The sequence below is a fragment of the Stegodyphus dumicola genome, chromosome X2 (assembly GCF_044657685.1).
Source record: "Stegodyphus dumicola isolate Sdum_Otavi_A_Nest chromosome X2, ASM4465768v1".
NCBI classification, from domain to species: domain Eukaryota; kingdom Metazoa; phylum Arthropoda; class Arachnida; order Araneae; family Eresidae; genus Stegodyphus; species Stegodyphus dumicola.
The window spans coordinates 93886430-93907044 of record NC_140781.1 but is presented as its reverse complement, the minus strand read 5'-3'; the positions used below and the strand labels follow the sequence as shown (position 1 = coordinate 93907044).

The window sequence follows — 20615 nt, the reverse complement described above, 5'->3', positions numbered from 1 at the left end:
GGGGAAAACCACGAAAATGCCCATGAAGCGAGTCCGTCCGTCCTAGATTCGAACCGAGTTCGTAACTACCACTGTTCAGCGATTTTACCGCTCAGCCGCTAGTGGGCTGGAATGTATAGTAGAGAATTGCAAGCAGCCGGAAGGCCAAGCAAATTAAACTTAACTCTGGAAGAGAGGGCAGCGTAACGCCTAATATCATCTGCAGTTTGTGGAAACACTTTCAGGAGACCCAAAATATCCGAAAGCCATGATGTTTAGTGAAGATCGATATTTGGCATTTTCAGTTGGACGCCAAAGAACTACTTGCAGCCACAGAACTCTCTCGTGAGATCTCTGTTGTCGCTCAAAAGTTATTTTCAAGTGTTACTGATTCATGACAGAAGGGGTTTTGCAAAAGACTTGCTGTTTGTATCCCGCACCAAGTCATCTTCAATAACGAGTCTCTTTCAGCCTAGAGACTGATTCTCGATGTATTTTTATCTAGAGAAAGTATTTCTCCAACATCAGAGAAAGGAACACGTATGGTGGTGGCGGCATCATGTTGTATGGCTGTACACCAGTCCATGCATTCGACTAAAGTTTTCTGACGTCTTAGGTCCCACTAGTGGCTGAACGGCAAAATTACTAACACTGTTAATTCCGACTTGGGTTCGCTTTCAGACGAACGGCCTGGTGCAATGAGCGTTTTCGTGGTTTTCCCCATGTGTAATGTGTTATAAGGACCAACTTCCCTCAGAAAGTCCTTCACGAAGGCATCTCTCTGCTTAAGCATATAACTTTAGTGTGCTTTTTTCATAATCAATTAAACCAAGCCTGACTGCTCAGAGATATAAAGATTATACCTTAAAGCAGGTTAAGTTAGGGTAAGGTAGAATAGGTTAGAGTAATAGCATCTTTGCGTGGCATTAAGGGGTTTCACTGCCAACTATATGCATTTTAATGAGCCTTTCTATACTTGTTAGCTACATGTTGGAGAGAATTTCTTGAAATAGTACTGAAGCCTCGGATTGCTCTTAAACATATTTAAGTAATATAATAATTTTTCTGGAGTAGCAAATGTACATGATTCTTCTCCATTCCTATTCTTCTTCGAGTTGATTTTTTCCTCCGCTTTCTTGACATTCTACATTCGTTGGATCTCCCACTTTAAAGACACATAGCGCTTAAAGGGACTAGTCTTCAACCAGGTGAAATTTCTTCAGAATTCTATGTGCTTATCTTCTTACATCCCACCATCTCGGACTAAAAACGGGATTATTTATGATCTCACCAATTCGGACTAAAAACGGGATTATTTATGATTTTTACCCTTTAGTTGTATGTCAGAACAATCACTTAGTTTTTTAACATATTTTCTTAACTTTAAAAATATATTTTCCAATTTATACTAATCGGACTCTCTTAGGATGTTAAAAAATTCTTTTATCATATGTAGTTTGTTAGTTCATTTCTAAGATAAATTAGTATTAAAATATATATTCTTACAATATACGTTCGTTTCCAAAATATCGAACTGTTCAGGAAAAATAAAATATTTTACTCAAAATTACAAACACATCGCAAAAATGTAGAACTGGGCTCGCCATCTTTGTTTGCATATAAATATTCTGGGAAAACCTAGAATATTTATATGCAAACAAAGGTGGACGATCGGCTCGAGAACTCAATTCAAAGATTTCCTGTTTCTTTTTTGTTACCAAAGTTCCGACTTTTATTCAACGATTCACTATATTTTGCAAAATATTAAACATGTTTTAAAGAATACGTAACTGACTGACCGACCAGCATAAGAAAGAATAAAATTAAGTCAAAATACAAACACAATAAACGAGTTGAGAGATCACATTATTTAAAAGTTCCCCGCAAGAGTCGGTTTTTGTTTGAGTCACGGAACAAGAATCATGTTACGGGGTTTATAACATTTGTTTTCTTATGTTCCAAAGTATTTGCTAAGCCGGTTTTATAACAGCATTTATAAAATTTCATATTCCGATTAAAGATAGAGATTTTATGTACCTTTCCTGAAAGTTTTTGTTAGTTTTATTTAAAGAGTACATCTAAACATCTAGAGTAATTCTTCATTGAACATTGTATAGGCCACTCTTAGTTTTATCAATTCGGGTTAATCCTTGTGATCTTTGCTCCTGTGGTGCCAAGAATGATTTACATTACTTCATTTTCACGTACCGTTCAAGTAGAATTTTCTGTTTTCAACATCTGGCTACCATATCTACACGAAAACGTGATTGCCAGTGCCAGAACTATACTCAAATCTTCAGGCTTATGAATCTCCATGTGACAATAGAGATAAACTATGGCGTACCTAAATTCTATCACATTGGTATTTGTTCCAAGTGGTCTTTCTTCAATTTGTTGCTATGCATATTGTCTGCTGACTTATCTTCTCATCGGAGTTTAGGAAGAGCTATCCAGCACTGTCAAACACAGAGTTTAAATCCTTGTGTGAATCAGCTATTTATCTACTAGGGTACTACTATTATGCTACTAGAAAATGTCAGAAATTTACTTTATAGTTAATTCATATTTTTGATTCACTCATTTGTTACATAGATGCTTAACGTTGTGCAAAGAACTAATTAATATATCCCATTAATATTAAAGGTAAGCGAGAAAGTGCGAAATCATTCTTCAAGAAAAGTTAATCCTAGTTTGCTCAAAAACATTCGGTCGGATTCGAAAGTAACTAAAATTACTGCGAATGGATAGCGGTTAATTGAACAAATTTGCATCCACTTCGCAAGACTATGTTTTTTGCATTTTGACGCTATTTTTCGTCCATCTGTACGAGACTTCATGAAATTAGGTATTTATTTAAAACTTTAAAATTCATTTACGGTTACGTTCTAAAGTAATTTCAGGCTTATCGTGGATAAAAATGGATATATATTTACGTAATTACGCGCTTTTTTAAATAAAAGAGAATGATGTGAAAACAAATTGTTGAAATATGGTTTAAAATATTTTGAGAATACGTAGTTACAAAACTGACATTAATAGCAATTTGAGAGCAATGACTCCCAAGCAATCATTTTATAAAGTTCGGCTCAGACTCTGGAGGAGCCTTCAAAAATGGTCATACACAAACCTAATTTATTATTAAATAAATGTGTTAAAAAATTCAACGAACTTTAACAAGTATAGACATTGTTCTTGGCTAAGTTTGACTTAAGCTTTATTACTTGAATGGACTTCAGCAATTCCCCTTCCCTTTGTTTGCCGCTTTTGTTATTGTTGTCATAATATTGTTCGTAACAAAACTTAGCTTCATTTTTCTTTATTAAAATACTTATTTAACTGTTTTTACGAGATTTTCTGCTGTGAAGTAAACGCTTCCTTCGAATGCACTTCCTACAACATAAACGAATCTCTAAACTGTTGTGGGCTTTTTATCAATCAGCCATCGAAATAAGAGTCAGAGAATAACAATACGTTTTCTTTTTAATTCAGAGCTCATGAAATAAAGTATGCCATTTTTCTTATTTTATCTGATCAAACTCGGAGTACTCGTAATGCATACCTGATGCGCTTCTCTCATTTTTATTGTCTCATAACGTTCAGCAAGATTTATATCATAGAATGCAGCAGCTGATCTTCAATCTCTGTTGCTATAAAATCCAGTTTTATAAAGCTGAGTTGATAAATATATTCTGAAATATTGTCTCCCGGAACAATAAAAAGGTGCCTTTTTTGTTTTAATTCTTATAGTAACTGATAAATATTTTTTATATTTTAAACCACTGATGCATTACATTTTACTTGCCTTTTGCATACTGGGGACGACCTTCATTTTGCCATTAAATATTGACATAACCACGCAGCAGCTGCAGGCTAGTGTGTTGGAAAATTTCGAGATAGTTGTCTATAAAACGTCACTGAAAATGCGGAAGACAGGTAATAAATGCTTGAAAAACAGAATTATAAAAAAGGTTGAAGGCCGCAGTCGAAAGTGGGTGAAGATCATTAATGCTGCTCACGGTGTCTTTCAATGAATGACAGTTTGATACGTCTAGGATACGTCTAAAATCTACCATTCATACCTGACTCTTTTTCGTTACCATTTTGTATCACTGTATTGTGCTTTGAAGGAAGCTTTTCTAACTTTGCACCGAAAACAGAAGATTTAATATGTATAGCAAAGATGACGTAAAAGGTCATTCTGATGGACTATGTTGAGTGTTATTGATGCGATACTACCTTAGACGTTTCTAGAAATATTAAATTATTTCAAGTATGTAGCATAACTTGGAAATGCTCGTCTTCGGTTAAAATGTTTGTGTTGATGGTGAGGGAGCTTAGAAAGAAAGAATACTGAAAAATGTTAGCTACTTTTTGGTGACTTTTAATTCATTTGTTGCTGTAATAAAAACTGAGGAGGAAGGAGTTTTTTTTCTTAAGTTTACCTATCCAGTATGGATGAATGGCATACCGTTAAAAGGTTCCAAAAATATATCAAAATATTTTATCCTTTATTGAGACTAAGAAACACTGATTCAGAATTCACATTATATTCATAGTGTAAGAGAAACAGAACATTTCACTATAGAGATGAAGAAAGTTATAGTTTATTATATTTTCACAGATCAGTAGTTGCAGGTTATATCTGACTTTCTATAGCAGGGATTTCCCATATTTTCTTTAAATCGACCCATTTTAAAAGGCCAATGGCCACACCAATGACCGAGCGGTAAAGTCGCTGAGCACTGGTAGTTCTGTCTGGGGTGAATCTTGTCTGCGCGGGCGTTTTCGTGGTTTTCCCCCCATGTGTAACATGTATACTAGCTAGTTTCATTTAGAAAGTGATTCACGAAGGCGTTCCTCTGCTTAGGCAGATAGTCCAAGTGTGTTTTACCATAATCAAATAAACCAAACGGGTCCCTTTTAAAAGAATGGTTTTCTTCATCGACCTCCTTTCATTTTTGTCTCTAATTATACGTATGCAACATAATCATAATAAAATAATTGCGCATAAATTTGTAGAGCCATTAGAATTTTTTTGAAGCAGGAGTCAAGAAAAATGAGCAATGCCTTCGCCAGGACTCTAACCACGGATCTCTCGAATATGCGCAGAGTTTGCTGACCACTACACCACGAAGGCATGCTAAGAAGGCGGGAGAAATACCGTATATGTTATTTAAAGATGTCAGTTATATTAAGAATATTAGCAAATATTTTGAAAAAAAATTATTTATTAGATTTATGTTTTTTTTTTGTATTAATTTTACAAATGTAAACAGGTTTTTCAGAAACAAAATCACAGATTCTAATTGCTCAAAATTCGATTTTAATTAATGTGAGGGCTGCGCTTGTTGTATTGATGCAATTTTCTTGGTGTTTGCCATAAAATTTTAAGTCTTAAATAAGTTCATTAAAAAATATTCAACTTGTTTCTTGTTTTCCGTTTTAGATTTCCGTTCTTAGTATTTTTTATTTGTTTTCTTTTTTGGGGGGTGGGGGGTTCACCAGCAACAGAGCTGTAAAATCGCTGAATAATGTAGTTCCAACTTGAGTTCGATTCTAGACGATCGGGTTGCTGCATGGAGTTTTCGGGATTTTCCCATGTGTAACGTGTATACGAGCCAGCTTCCCTTAGAAAGCCCTTCAGGAAAGCATTCCTACCTATGCCAAGGTTTTAATTTATTACCTACTTAATATGAGATTTCATTAAATCTTCATTAAAGTTAAATTTTTCCACACGCATACTTTTAAAGAAGTAAATGGATTCAAAGACCAAAACGTTCTTGTTATTGGATGGGTTGTTCTGGTCTAGACGCTGCTGTGGCAATAAGTGATGTTGCTAAGCAGGTAAAAATTTGTCTCTTTACCTTTAATTTCAATGGTGAGTTTTAAATTTTATTTTATTTATTTATGTTTTAAATAGGGCTATCATTATTGCAATGAATAGTTTGAGAGAATTAACTATACAGTGTCTCGCAAAATTGATCGGACACTTTTAATTTCTGAAAATATTATGAAAAACTGTAAATGCATTAAAATAAATCAAAAAAATATAGTTTCCTTTAAAATATACGCTTATATAGTCTGCTTACTATACTAAGTATTCCTTTCACAAATAAAATATTTCGGCATTAAAAATGAATACCTTCTCTTAAGTATTTGTTGTGATGGCTTAACCAAGAAAGAATATGTGATTTGAAACTCGTAAACTTGTCTTTAATATGCAACTAGTAAAAGCCAAATTTGTGAGAAAATTGTTGAAATGTTTATATTAAAGCATTTAGCAGTTTGTAGCAGAGTAAAATGTTCTTCAAATGTTCTTAGAATTCAAAGTGAAAGAATGTGTATTATCTAGCTGAATTAGTAGTCCTTGAGAGCTAGAATATCGAAGAACTGTGTAGCGACTTATCACAGAGTTCTGTAAGCAAAGGACAAGTCCAAAAAACGGTTAAATTATCCTTTATTTCAACTCAAAATAATTGTACAGATGGCAGCTTCTAGGACTTACAATAAGTTTCCATTAGGGTTAAGTTAAGATATAAATATAGGTCAAGATATAAGTTTCAAAGTCAAGATATAAAATAAGAAACTAACCTAATACTAAAACCATCTGAAGAGGCACAGAAATAACTGAGTTGGCCCTTATTTAAGATCATCGGCGACTACTAGCAGGCAAGTAACAATGCGACCGAATAGTAGTAAGATTAAGATTTTTAACACAATGTGGACAGAAGGCATAACACGCTCTCCTAACGTTCTACTAGGCTGTTCTATTGAAGTGACCGAGACCTTACACTTAAATATTTGTTTCTACTTCATTTACATACAGTGTAATCCTAAAAACCCATTCTGGTAGGAAATCGTAGGTGGAAAACAAAAAAGTAAAGGAAAGGCTTGTTCCAAAATAAAATTAACTATTAGAAAATTAAAACGAACTCCTATAAAGGCATGGGAGGCAATCAGAGATGTCTTGTAGAATACAACGAATTATTATCAAAAATAATCGACGACTGTTTGTTCTCGAATTTAAAGCAATTTTTTTTTATTTTAGCATTGGCTAATTCAAGTTCGTTAAATGCTCGGCGCAACTGCCGGTTACAAATTAAAAGTTTAACCGCAGTGGAAAATCAGAGCAATTTTTTTTCTTAAAATCTGTGAGAAATGCCAATTCCGAATACCGAAATAATGTAGCGTTTCATCAGAGAAGCTAATTTTATATTTTCGATTATGATAGGTTTTTGGCACGCCGAAGAGTCAAAAATTTGTGAAAACCTGATGTAACAGTAGAAAATGGGCAAAGAGAAGTTGCGACATGAAGACGTGTGCTGCTCTTTGAAACCGTAATTTTAATTTTACTGTCATTATTACGGTTTCAGCATAAAGGTATTGATATTTTTTAATGAAATTTTGAACCATAGGCACAAAATTTCAATTTCTGCCAAGACAAGGACTCTTAGGATGCTACTATAGAAATATGTGGCTGTTAAATATTCCTGCAATATTCAAGATACCAAATTCAAACTATGTCGTAGAAACCTTGAAAGAAAGGAAATACAAAATTCAAAACTAAATTTGTTTCTTTTAAGCAAAGACTGAAATTAGTAACTTAAGATGAGGCTAGAATTATTTCATCGGAAATAACGAAAATCTAGATGAATTCATGCCATAAAGTTTAAATCATTGTTTTAAAAGGTAATCTAACGAAACATTAAAAAATTAAAAAAAAATTTAAAAACTTACATATGACTAAGTGTCCATTCATTTTTATAGCATGGCTTTTCAGTTCAAAAGAAAAATTATTAATTTTTAAGGTCAATATTTTTAATACTTCAAAGCAAACTCACATTTTATAGTTTTTCAGGTTTAGTACATTTAAAATTGTTGGAAATTATTTCCGGAAATCAAAAATATCGTATCACTTTTGTGAGATAGGCAAATTTCTATTTTATTTTAACTCTTATATTCACAGCTGAATATTTAATGGAATAGTGCAAATAAATAATAAGGAAAAGCGGTGGTTAAACAGTTATATCTTCAAATAAAAGATGTTCTGAGTTTTGTTTCCTTCCTAACTCACCTAAGAAATATTTGATGACTGCCTTAACCTGCCATGTCTGTAAATGCATTCGTCCCATCAAGGGCATTAACAATGTTAGGTCGCATTTAAATATTTTTTGCGCGAGTTCCTCTAATGTCCATTAAATGAAAGTGGAAAACTAGCGTGTAGCAGTAAACAAAGAACCGGTTTTTAATAGCATGTTGATAATTTTATTTGCAGAGTAATACGGAATAATATTTCGAAATAGTTCAAACTGCCTCAAATTGATCGACACAGGTTAATTGCATTTAGAGAGTGAACTTTTGTCGTTTTTGCATTGAAGAATTATTTTTCTGCAACGGAATTCTGAATTTTTATTTATGAAAACCTAAAATCCGTTTATCAATTTATTTTCATTTCAATATTTATTGTTTGTTTGTTAACTTTAGCTGAATTTCCTCGTGTTCCACAAAGTATATGAGGAGGCTTAAAAAAGTGAGTTATAGCACTAAAAAAATAAATAAAAGTTGTAATCACACTGTCAAAAATAATAATATTGGAGAAAATCTTTTAGATAGTAATAAAATAAAATTTTAAAAATTTTAAATTTAAATTCAGAATGAAGTTCTCAAAAGCGAGAATTGTCTCCTTTAATCCGTAAAAGTTCTGAAAAAACTGAGAGCCAAGATACAGACAGGTCTTTTAAAGCAGCCTTGACAGGTGAACATACTCAAGAAGAATACTCTATATCCTGACAAAATTTAACACTAACTTTTATTTTGTGAAAAAAAAGAAGGAGTAGGGAAAAACCTTTTTGTTCATTGTGCTTTGGATGAGGCAAGATATTCTCTCTTCTAAATAGATATAAAATCTTTTATAAAAAAGTGCTTTAACGAATTTCTTAATTTGAAGCTTTTCTGACTCCTTATCTGCTTTCTCTTCATCTTCATATACTTCTCAAGCGTAAAGGAGCTCGCTGGTCTGTTTTAGAGACAAATAATAATAAGTAATTAAACATCTGAAAGGGCCTATAGCATGTACCTAGTATTCATACGGATGCAGCTCATGGCACCTTTTATCAGCATAAAATATTTTGTTTCTCGAGTGACAGTTATAAGAATTTTTTGCCTTCCCCATTGCATGCCTGCGTGGTGTAAGCGGTAGCTTGCCTCGTCGAACACACCTCTGATTTTTGCCGTTACTGGCTTCCAAAAATTTTAAATATCTCAGCAAATGGTGCCTGTTTAAAACTTGGTAGACGATAATTCGTCACCATCTAGATTTCGCCTAATGAGTCTTATTCCTCCTTCCAGTCGCCCTTTAAGTGGGAGAGACTATAAAGAGTTTTCACCTTTCCCACTGCATGTTGTCATAGCGTAACTCGTAGCACTTCCAGTAAGCAATCGCAAGATCAGGAGTTCGAATCCTGGAGAGAGTATAGCTGATTTCCTCACGTTTCTTACTAAAATAAATACAGAAGCTTTACTGTAACGTCTGATTAAAATATGATGTACGATAATTTGTCACCATCTGTATTTGGTGAGTCTCTCTTCTACCCAGTTTCCCTTTAAGCTAGGAAGCATGTAGAAAATTTTTGCCCTTTCTCACTGTATGCCTTCGTTGAGTAAGTGGTAGCATGTCACCGGCTAACAGTCGGAAAATCCAGAGTTCGAATTATAGTGAAAGCATAGCTTTTTATCGTGCTTTCTATTTCGAAATAGATTCTGCAGTTGTATTAATTTGCTGTACATTTGCAGAAATTGCTTGTTACTTTGTATAGACATTAGGTATTTTTGAAGTATTAGTGCATGAAAAATGAGCAATGACCTCGCCGTGACTCGAATCTGGACCACTCGAATACGCGCCGAGTGAGCTAACCGTTACACCATGAAGGTATGAGGAAAGAAGGGAGAAAATACTCCTCCTTTTAAAGGGCGATTGAGGTTAGAGGACGCAGTCTCCAAATCCTGGTGGTGAAGACCTCTCAAATACGCGCCGAAAGTTCTACCGTTACACCACGAAGGCATGCAGAAATGATTGAGAAAATACCTTATAACTTCACCATTTTTGTTATGCGTGTACATACAGATTTATGGGCAAAACAAAGTTGATAAAGCTAATGAAACTTTCAGCTTCTATTTCGAAACCTATTGTGATCTATTATAATAATGAAGGAACCCCACGTTCCTTCATTATTATAATAGATCACAATAGGTAAGACTGTTAGTGTTATTTCATCCCGAGTTTGATTTCTAGAAGCTAAACTAGCTAGCTACATGGTGATTTTCGTGGCGTCAATGTGCATTGTCAACAGGAGCAGTTTCTTCATAACAGAGTTTTTCACTAACGGGTCCTTAATAAAACAAGAAAACCTTTAATACATTGTAATAAATTACTTACCTTCTGCTGCCTGTCTCTTTGTTGTAAACTGTATAACGACAGGTGCTATGTGAAATATATTGTTGCGTTCTTACGGGTTCGTGGAGTTGGAATGACTGACGACAGCACTTGATGAAGCATCGAAACACAATTTATTCGCCAGTATTTTACAGGACAGTTCCAAAGACAGGTTCACCGTCGTCGAAAAACTACGACGAACACGCTGAAACAATTAGCAACACAACCTTCAAGCTAACAGGCTATAAGGGTGAAGACAGCTTTACGGCAAAACACTAAAGTACAGCTCCCGACTCAGTCAATCGCTCTAGGAGCTCAACACACTCAAGATAAAACTAGACAATACATTGGACGATGCACTACGATATGCCGCTATTCCTCGTACTGACAGGGTTTATAACGGTGAAGACAGCTTTACGGCAAAACACTCAAGTACAGCTCCCCACTCGGTCGATCGCTCTAGGAGCTCAACACACTTAAAACAAAACTGGACAATACACTCGACGATGCACTCACGGTGCATTACGATATACCGCTACTCCTCGTACAGGCAGGGTTTATATAGCTTTTGGCCTGCCTTCGAGAACACTCTGGGCCAAACCGGTAAGAATTCGTTCCCCATCTGTCTGTGGCACATCGCCAATTTTGACGCCAAATGTCACCAAACGGGCGATTTTGCGACAAATATGGGAATCTTGCCTTCCCTTGACATTTTCCGGCAAACCTAAACTCGCCTTGCGGGGATGCTATCTCACCGCAGCTGGAAATTTCCTAACAATATTATTTATTGGGATTCTAACATTCTTTCTGAAAGTTATTCTACAACAAGCTGGGATAATGTCGTTTCACTTTAGTAAGATAGATAGATTTCTATTTTTTCATTTCAATTTTTTTTTTTTTTTTTGCAAATTGTTTAAAGTGTATTATGATTATTTGTTATTATGCCTGTTGAGATAGTTATTTGTACTTAATATATGCCAAAACATCAACCACTTTAACTCAAATATTCTCAAACCATTGGAGGAGAAAGATTATGATAAATATGGGTAAAGATTCTACTATTTCCAGGATTACTGAATGGACAAGAGTTGTAAATGTCTGGTATGCTAGTACATGAGAAGTATTACGCATTCACGAGTTTTTGAGGGCTCAGCTATTAAAATACTGTATGAGTAGGCTAATCGGCAGATACAAAGAACTACATTACTTATAAATAAACATTATTAAATCTCATGCTTTAATTCCTTAGTATATACGCTAAGCTTTGATAAACACATTTGCTATAACTGCGCTGTAAGGTAAATACAAGCTACATTAAAGTTTTATTTTTAATTCCAGGTCCCTTTTAACGCTATCCCTGGTGCATACAGGTTAAAAGTCGAAGGTCATGTGGAAGGTGAACTTGGAGGTTCGAGATTCAGCAATGAAACGGAAGTAGGATTCTCCGAACGGTTTCTAACCATTCTAATTCAGACGAATCAGTTGGTTTACAATCTGGAGCAGATGAGTGAGTCAACGGAGAGCATTTTATATCTATAATCTACTAATTAATTGCAATGGAATTTTATTCAATGGTAACAAATATCTGTGCAAATGAAGAGGAAAATATTATTACTTAATTAAACTATAATAAGTATGAAACTGAAAATTCCAGTAATCTCGTCTTTGGTGTGAGGTTATTGTAAAAAAAGATGACATACGTACACGCTATGCTTGTATACTTTCTAAATATAAAGCTAGTATGACTCATGCCCGGATATCGGATGTTGTTTACAATGAACAGAAGTATATAGGAATTATGACAATACCTTTTCCGTTATTAAATAAAATCTTCTATCCAAGAGAATGGCAAAAACTTTGCACTGCTTATAAGGTATCCAATTATGTTTGATTGTCAGTTTTGATTAAAAGTGTGTATTGTTCTGCCGTATTATCTTATAAGTTATAGTTTTCGATTTCCAAGATAACTTATCTTCTCTTTTGTTTCGCATATTTGACATGAGGAGCATAATTTTTGCTTACCTCATAAACACGAAATAAGCATTTAAAAGACACAAACTCATCATTTAATTCTTGCCAGTTAAGAATATAGTAGAACTTCGATTTTCCAAGGCAAGTGGAACTGTTACCGTCTCGAATAATCCATTAAGTGCACAGGTACTGTTACTAATATTTTAACAAACTTTTTTTTATCAGCAGGTTAAATATATCCTTCAGTGAAACAAATACTCCATAAAACATTTCCTTCAGAGACAGAAAATAACCTGGACTAAACAAAGTCCATCAAAATTGTGAAATGTCAAATTCCTTTCAAGTATTTGTGTAAGACATTTATTTTTGAAAGAAAGTCTGTTACCCATCTTGTGATAGTCTTATAATTCTATCAGCCGCGGCACCATCATGCCATTTTTTTTTAATCAACAGAAGATACATAGTAATAAAAGGATGTTGCTCTAAGTAGTGAAAAACTACGTTTATCAGGTTTCAGCATGGCTGATTTCCATTTTGTCCGCTTCCGTTTCATTGTCATGCTCAGTATCATTCTCATTACTGCAATTTACGATGGCGCGAGTGATTTATTCGTAACTCAAAAACTTCTTTGGTTGTTTCTTACATTAATCTATTCCGAAACTTCATCTTGAGCTACGCTTCCGCATCTTTTTATCTTTTGAAACATGCTTACGAATTCCTTGGCAGTTGGAATCTGATTATTAATAATTCTTTCGTCTTTAGCACATATAAGCCATACCTTTTGGGAGTAATGCAAAATAGACCATTAAGTGACACATCAGCGGTAAAAAGAAGTCCAAAAAAATCAGTGATAAGGAAATTCGCTAATATTACTGATTTTCGTTCTAGTTTCTCAAATAATTTTTCTAGTTTACACAATTTTTTTAAATTGATTACCTGTTCGTTTGATAGAGACCCAGTTAATAGAGGTTCTTCTGTATTGCTTTCAATATAGCAAAATAGACCATTAAATGACACATCAGCAGTAAAAAGAAGTCCAAAAAATCAAGCAGTGATAAGGAAATTCGTGAATATTACTGATTTCCATTTTAGGTTTTCAAATAACTTTTCTAGTTAACCCAATGACTTTTTAAAAACTGATTACCTTATAAGGTATTTCTCCCGCCTTCTTAGCATGCGTTCGCAATGTAGTGGTCAGCACGTTCGGAGCGTATTCGAAAGGCCCGTGGTTCGAGTCCTGGCGAAGGAATTGCTCATTTTTCATTTCTCCTGCTTCCGAAATAACCTAATGTCTCTACAACCTGTTCGGTTAATAGAGAAGTCGTTGATAGAGTCCCAGTTAATAGAAGTTCCACTGTATTGCTTTCAATATATTTATTGCATTAGACAGAGTATTCTGAAATATATTCCATAGCAACAGTAAAGTACAGAATTATTTCCCCGTTTGGTTTTCATATTTGATGAGCTGGAATATTTTTTCTAAGTTTTGTTGACGATTTCGCAAAACTTATTGTTTGCAGATGTTGTATTTATTACATCATTTTAAAATGTTTATCTAAGTGTTTTCAAATATAATCCTTTCGGAAGATTTGTCATTAGATCTATCTGCTGGCGTTTGTCATATAGATACATAGTCAAATTGTAATTCCTCTTGATGCCCATATGGAGGCATTGACTGTTAATGCCTAGGATGCGAACCTGAAAAACACAGAAGTGTACTTTTTTTTTTTGCATTGATAGAAAATTTGTACAGAAATAAGATTTCTGACACAGAAATTCTAGTTAACCATGAACCCTTTGTTATGTTTTTCAATGTGGTTTGAGATTGTGTTTATCCGGCGGCAGATAGCAGTTCTGACTACATATAATGAGTAGTACATTTGTGAGGTTGCGTAATAGGGCTGCATTTTAAACTCAAAACATATTTGTCATAATTACACTAAACTCCTTATATATACTTCATGGATAGCATAGAACAGTTATTGAAGTGTAGTGCTCGCGAGGATCCTGATAACGAGGGTTTCTCTAGTCGAGAGTTCAAGAGTATTCTGGGGTCTTGTTCCGATGGAAACAAGCTGCAAACTGAGTTAGCCACGCTTCCTTAATTTTTCAGTTGTATTTTATATACTCTGATTGATTCGTTATATCTGGAAAGATATCAGAGGAAAAATAAGATCGTCAGCCCTCCTGAAATCGAGAGTCTTTGATGACAGAACGCTAAAAATCTCTTGACGCTAGTCATAAAGTTATGTCTCTTGCATTGTCAACCTCAATGTCAGACCATGTCGTATGGCACTTGAGCATCATAAAAGCTTGGAAACAGTGATTTACGTGGACCGCACACACGATTTTCTCATCTCTGTGTGGTACGCCGCAAAATTAACTCGTTTTAAAATGGCATTTAAGTGGAGCCTAAAATCCTATTAGAGTTACCTCTGAACAGTTCATTTCGGGCCCCAAATCTCGAAGAACGGGTTGATTGCATGGGAGATTTCGTGATTTTCTTCATGTGTAACGTGATAATAGGGCTTTCTTCTAAAATTACACCACGGAAGTATCCCTCCCCCTTTTGGCGAACAGTCCCTGAGTATCTTGCTACAGTCTAAAACTAAATCAAAATCCATTCAATTCGTTTTTTTTAAACATTCTCATTGGCAAGAAATAAAGGAAAATTAGGTATTAAGTATGATTTATGGGAAGAGAAATATCTGATAGCAGGAAAATCCGCTCAACATGCAAACAGTTTCAAAGACATCTATTTCTAGTGTAGTAAAGACACGTCTTAACGCTGCTTCTTTGTTCTTTAGAGATGTTATAACTGAGGATCACTGAAACGTATATACTTTCACTGTGAAAGCGAAGGTATTCTTCATTAAATGGTTATGTTATTGTTATGCGATCCATAAATACGAGGCAAGTACTTGATATTTCCTTAACGCTATAGCTTTGAGAATCATGTAATGATACTATAAAAGATTTAAAGCTGAGCATTTTATTCGAAAAACTATGCGGATAAGTATGCAGTATGAAAACAATGATTGCATGCAGAATGTGCATTGTGCTAAGAGATAAGCTATATATTCAGGCATTATTGAGATGAAGACCTTAAAAAATAACAGCATACAACAGCAGTGACAGCTCAAAGCAGTTCAGAAATATGGTCAAGTATTATGGCGATGGAGACCTTAAAAAATAGTTAACTGTAACAGCTGAAAGGAGTTGAAAGGCTGAAAAGTATCTGTAATATACCGCCACAAATAATTTTAATACTATTACAAGTCTGGAATAAGAAAAAAAATATGCTTGATATACTGTTATAAGGCTGCAAAAAGAAATAATATGCTTGATATACAAAATACTGCATATCAGAATTTTTCCATTGCTACTTTCACTTCCCTTCATACAAGAAGTTTTTGATAATATCAAAAGTTTATTCCGAACCACCTTTGAAAATAAGAAGCAAACTTGTTGTAATTGCTGTGAAATGTACGTACATGAATATGTGCAATATGGAACTGTTCATATGGAAACGTTTTAGTAACACACAGTTTCAAAAGAAATGTTCGTTGAAAGAGTTAATTTGTATCATTGCTTCGATATAATTGTAAGTTATATCATTAGTGGTTTGAGAATTAATTAAATATTAGCGAAATTAAATGTGATCCCTGCACTGCATGCCTTTGAGGGTTTTCTGGAAAATGCGTTTTTTTATTTGTTATAATAAACACTATAATTTGAAAAAATAATAACCTGATGAAACTTACCATAAGCATTCTATAAAATGTTTTGGTTAAATCCGTTAAAATATACACACACATTTTTATATATATATAGAGATAGAGAGAGAGAGAGAGAAAATGCATAGAATTAATAATATAAAAAATACATAGAATATGTATAGAGTTAATTTTGTATATATATAGAATTAAGATAATAGAATACATAGAATTAATTTTATTTTCCAAATTATTTATTCAACCGTTTTTAATTTGTGCCTTCCTATTAAAAATTACCACATTTGGATAATTATTAATAATCTTCATTTATAACTTCCTAAATAAATTTTTCAGCATTTTTTTTTCCAGCATTTTGTTTGGGGCCCACCAGCGGCCGAGCGGTAAAGTCGCTGAACACTGGTAGTTCGGTCCGAGGTTCGAATCCCGCGAACGGGCTGGCTGCATGGGCGTTTTCGTGGTTTTCCCCATGTGTAACGTGTATACGAGCCAGTTTCCCTTAGAAAGTCCTCCACGAAGGCATCCCTCCCCTTAGGCAGATAGCCCTCGTGTGCTTTGCCATAATTAAATACACCAGCATTTTGTTTGACATTTATTTTACTTATTAATTAAATATTATTCTGTTTCTTATCTCTCTATATATAACGCTTTGAAACTTCTTGTAAATTTAAAGGAAGAAATTTTTTGAAAATTTTCCAATGAAAGTATTTGATCAAGGAATATATCAGAAACTTTAGCACTGATTTCAGGGCATTTCGTATCTTCTTCGCAAATAAATGAGTGATGAGTAAATAAAAGTAAAATGTCTGTCAATACATGTTTTTCCGAAATGTGTTCCATAATCTTGAAATTTTGCAATTTTTTACTCAGAAAAGGAGAAAAGAAAATTTTAATAGCACATTTATCACTATGCAGTGAATGTTGATTAACACGGGTTATATAAGGGGCAACATCCGTGATTAAACACATTCGGTGCGAAAGCTGATATGGTGCGTCCTTTTACATGCGCCAAGATCCTGTCTGCACTTATCATTATTATATTATTATATATGCGATTAAATCATTTTCTGTTGCGTTATTATTTAAATATCGATACAACAGTTTACTTTTAAAGTAAATAAATTCACACAAGTCTACTCATAGTTAACATGTAAAAAAATATTTTTGCTCCCCGTCTAACTACAAGATAATTCGGAACTAGTTAAACAATACTCACCCGTCCTGCGTATTTACGCAAAGCTCCTGCACTTACGATACTTTATTTTCAATTAGACTTACATGAGAAAATGAACAAGAATTTAAGCAATATGTTCATAACATTTGCCAAGTGAATAACAAAGCAAACCATAAAAAGGTTTTCTGTTCTGAATATTTAGTTTATGTATCTACATTTTTAGAAATAAATGATCCATTTCTGTATGCTAAGTGTATTATTTAGTCCCTTCCTCTGCGTCTAACATCTAAACATTGCATGTATCTGGTACTGCAATATTCGTACTCGGTGATTTTGGTAAGGCGATCACTAACGAGTAATCTCGTAGCTAGCAAGGACTCAGTTTGCCAAAGACGAGTATTCTCGTGGATGGTACTGAGTGTTAACTGAAAATCGCGGTTAATCCGAGCGCAGTTAAAAACACACATAAACAGAAAAAAGAATAACCCACATTATACTTAACAGAAAAATACTTGCAGCAATCAACCATATATTTTCAAGCAGTTTAATCTAGAATATAAATTCATTTGATTCTATTTAAATTAAATCAGTGTTTGAAACAAAAAGAAGTTACTGTAAGTAACGAAGGAATAAAGATCATTCGAAAGGAAGAAACAAAGTTATAAATGCCATTCAAAAATAATATTTAAAAATCGAACGTATTTTTCTTCTTCTTGCATTTTGTTGGACATTACATTATGCAGGTAGAGCATTTTTCAACTTAAAATAAACAGTTGGCGCTAAAAAAAATTAAACTCCAAATATTTTGTCATCTTTTTCACTACACTTGTCCATTCATATGCAAGTAGGCTTCACCACTACGCTTTGTATGTATTTGCTTTGTGGAACACGAGGCCTGCCAAATGACCATCCTCGTTTAACAATGACCTGTAAAAATTACGAAAACTTTGCATTACACGGTCAAAGATGTACCGGAGTTATGCGCTCAATTTCCTCCTTGATTCGTTCCTTCAGCTCTTTCACACTTCCCTCTCTGGTTGCAGACGCCTTATCCTTCAAATGTTCCTAATGGGAGACGTCTAGAGCACTTAAATCGGGGGAATCTGGTGGGCCACTGAATGTCATCGAAACACAGAAGTCTTCTGTCGTCGTCCGTCTACTCAATGCAGCAAACTCTCCATTTCCAAATTTTTTCAAAATTTATTCATTTGGCATAAATAGTGTTTCACAAATAACTAAAGTAAATGCACATAAAGTGAAGATGTAAAGTCTACGTGGTATGTATGTAAATGGGCAAGCACAGCGAAAAAGATGGTATAAAATATTTGGAGATTCGTTGTATATAGGACGGAATATGGGATTTTTAAAATGGGTTGACTAAAATGCTGCACCCTGTATTACATTGCCAGGTAAGTTAATGCGTCACATTGCAATATATTATACTTTGGACTGCTCTCATGCTATTAGTTTTTCCATCTTTTGACGTCTAGTTATTAAAAAACTCTATCACCTGGGGACCGCAGCCAAGAATCGGTCCAGAAATTCAGATGGGCTTTCATTGAACACATAATTCGCTTCGTATAAATTACATACAATACAGTACAGAAAATTTCCTTGAAATTTACGGAGAAATAATTTTAACAGAGTCGATAAGGGAGACATAATTTGGAAGAGTAAAATGTTATAATAAATTTAAGTTACAGTTTAAATAATGCCAATCGAAATATTAGTTACAAAGATGATCAAGCCCAAATGATAACTTGATTAGGTTATATTTATAATTTTGTATTTGTATGGCCACAAATACAAGTATAAACTTGCTACCCAGGAAGGAAATAAAAAGTCCTCCGTATGAAGTCTGAGATATAAATAAGCTTCTATGTCTCTATTATAAGCTATAAATGTTCATTCACAACAAAGTTCAACAAAACCAAAACTCCTAGTTAAAAATCAGAATCTCTTAAAAGCTTAAATTAAGTGTAATAAAGCAGAAAATAATAATGTAAAGATACAAAACTATTGTGTAACACAATTATGAAATAATATCCTTTACTAACCTATTAGATAACAAAACTGGAAAGTAAATTAAGTAAAAATAAAGAATATTTGCTGAAATTAATAAGGAGCTAAAATCCGCTAGAGATAAGCCAAAGGCATTTTTAAGGCAGCGGACTACAAGATAAAGTTATTGAACTTATGGGTAGTAGGTAAATGTAATATATTACTAAATATTTTTCTTATATTACGATGATTTTACTTGCACAGATTTATTTTACGTTAAATATTTGAGATAGCAATTTTTATTGACTGATATCATTTCTGAGCAGACAAAAAACAATAATGCATTAATGTGTCCTGTTTTTAGGAAAATTTGGTTTCATACATAGTTAAATAGTTTAATTTAGTAAATATTTAAATGGTATGTTTAATAGAGATATAATAAATATCCCTTATTCTAAACTATTTAATTAATAGAGCTTTATTACAGTATTTTAATTAATTTAAATTAAATTTTATTTTAATTCCTTAACTCTTTCCTCAAGGGAGTATACTGTTTAATCAACAAATAAAAATTATTTTATTCATTGGCATGCTTAATAGTCATTATAGTTTCGTATCTATTCATTGTTCTAATGGTTGCTGACATAATTTCCGAAATGCGTTTCTTTTCAGTGTATATTCGTATTGTATTGCTGACTACCGAACTGAAACCGTTCACTGAACCCATCGACATATATCTCGTGGTGAGTTTTAATTTTTCTGAATTTTATTTGCAAAACTTTTATTGTTTCACAATTGAATGTTCTGTTTAATGTCATAAGTCTCTGAGCTCTTAAAGAAAAGTCGAAGAACAATGAGAATAGAAGTTCTTGCAGTTCATATTGAGAAAACGAAACTTTGACACTACATTACCTCGTGCCATTTTTATATAGCAAAACAGAAGAAATGGTATTACGAAGAAGAATGATTCAAAAATTATTACGTTTTCAGTTTACGTATAAAAAAGAATTGTCGTCCATTACAAATACATACTATTACCAATCGATGATGCATAGGACCTGTCATTTATCTAAAGTAATATAAAAGTGTGGTGTGTAGTGTAGCAAAATTAATCAATCAAAAAGTTATTTCATCTGGACTTCTTGACAATAATTCGCAAATAAACGTTATTTTATATAATGAATGTCATAAATAAAAGGGTTTCTAACACTAATTCGATTGTAAAATTTCGAACTCTGTTTTTTCGTACGCTACGGTTTGCATTAAAAATTATCAAACAGTTATGATGAAATTTCGTAGTAAGATATTTATTGCAGGCCTCTAC

At 33.6% G+C, this 20615-nt stretch overlaps 1 protein-coding gene across 2 annotated transcripts in view; it reads left to right on the top strand.

The window, feature by feature from the left end:
* LOC118188517 (CD109 antigen-like) overlaps positions 1-20615 on the top strand; it is a 219487-nt gene that overhangs the window by 126725 nt on the left and 72147 nt on the right. For both annotated transcript variants that reach the window (XM_035358967.2, XM_035358957.2), the window contains exons 4-5: positions 11750-11918; positions 19964-20034. In XM_035358967.2, coding sequence (XP_035214858.1) covers positions 11750-11918; positions 19964-20034 — 240 coding nt within the window. The remainder of the gene's footprint in view (positions 1-11749; positions 11919-19963; positions 20035-20615) is intronic.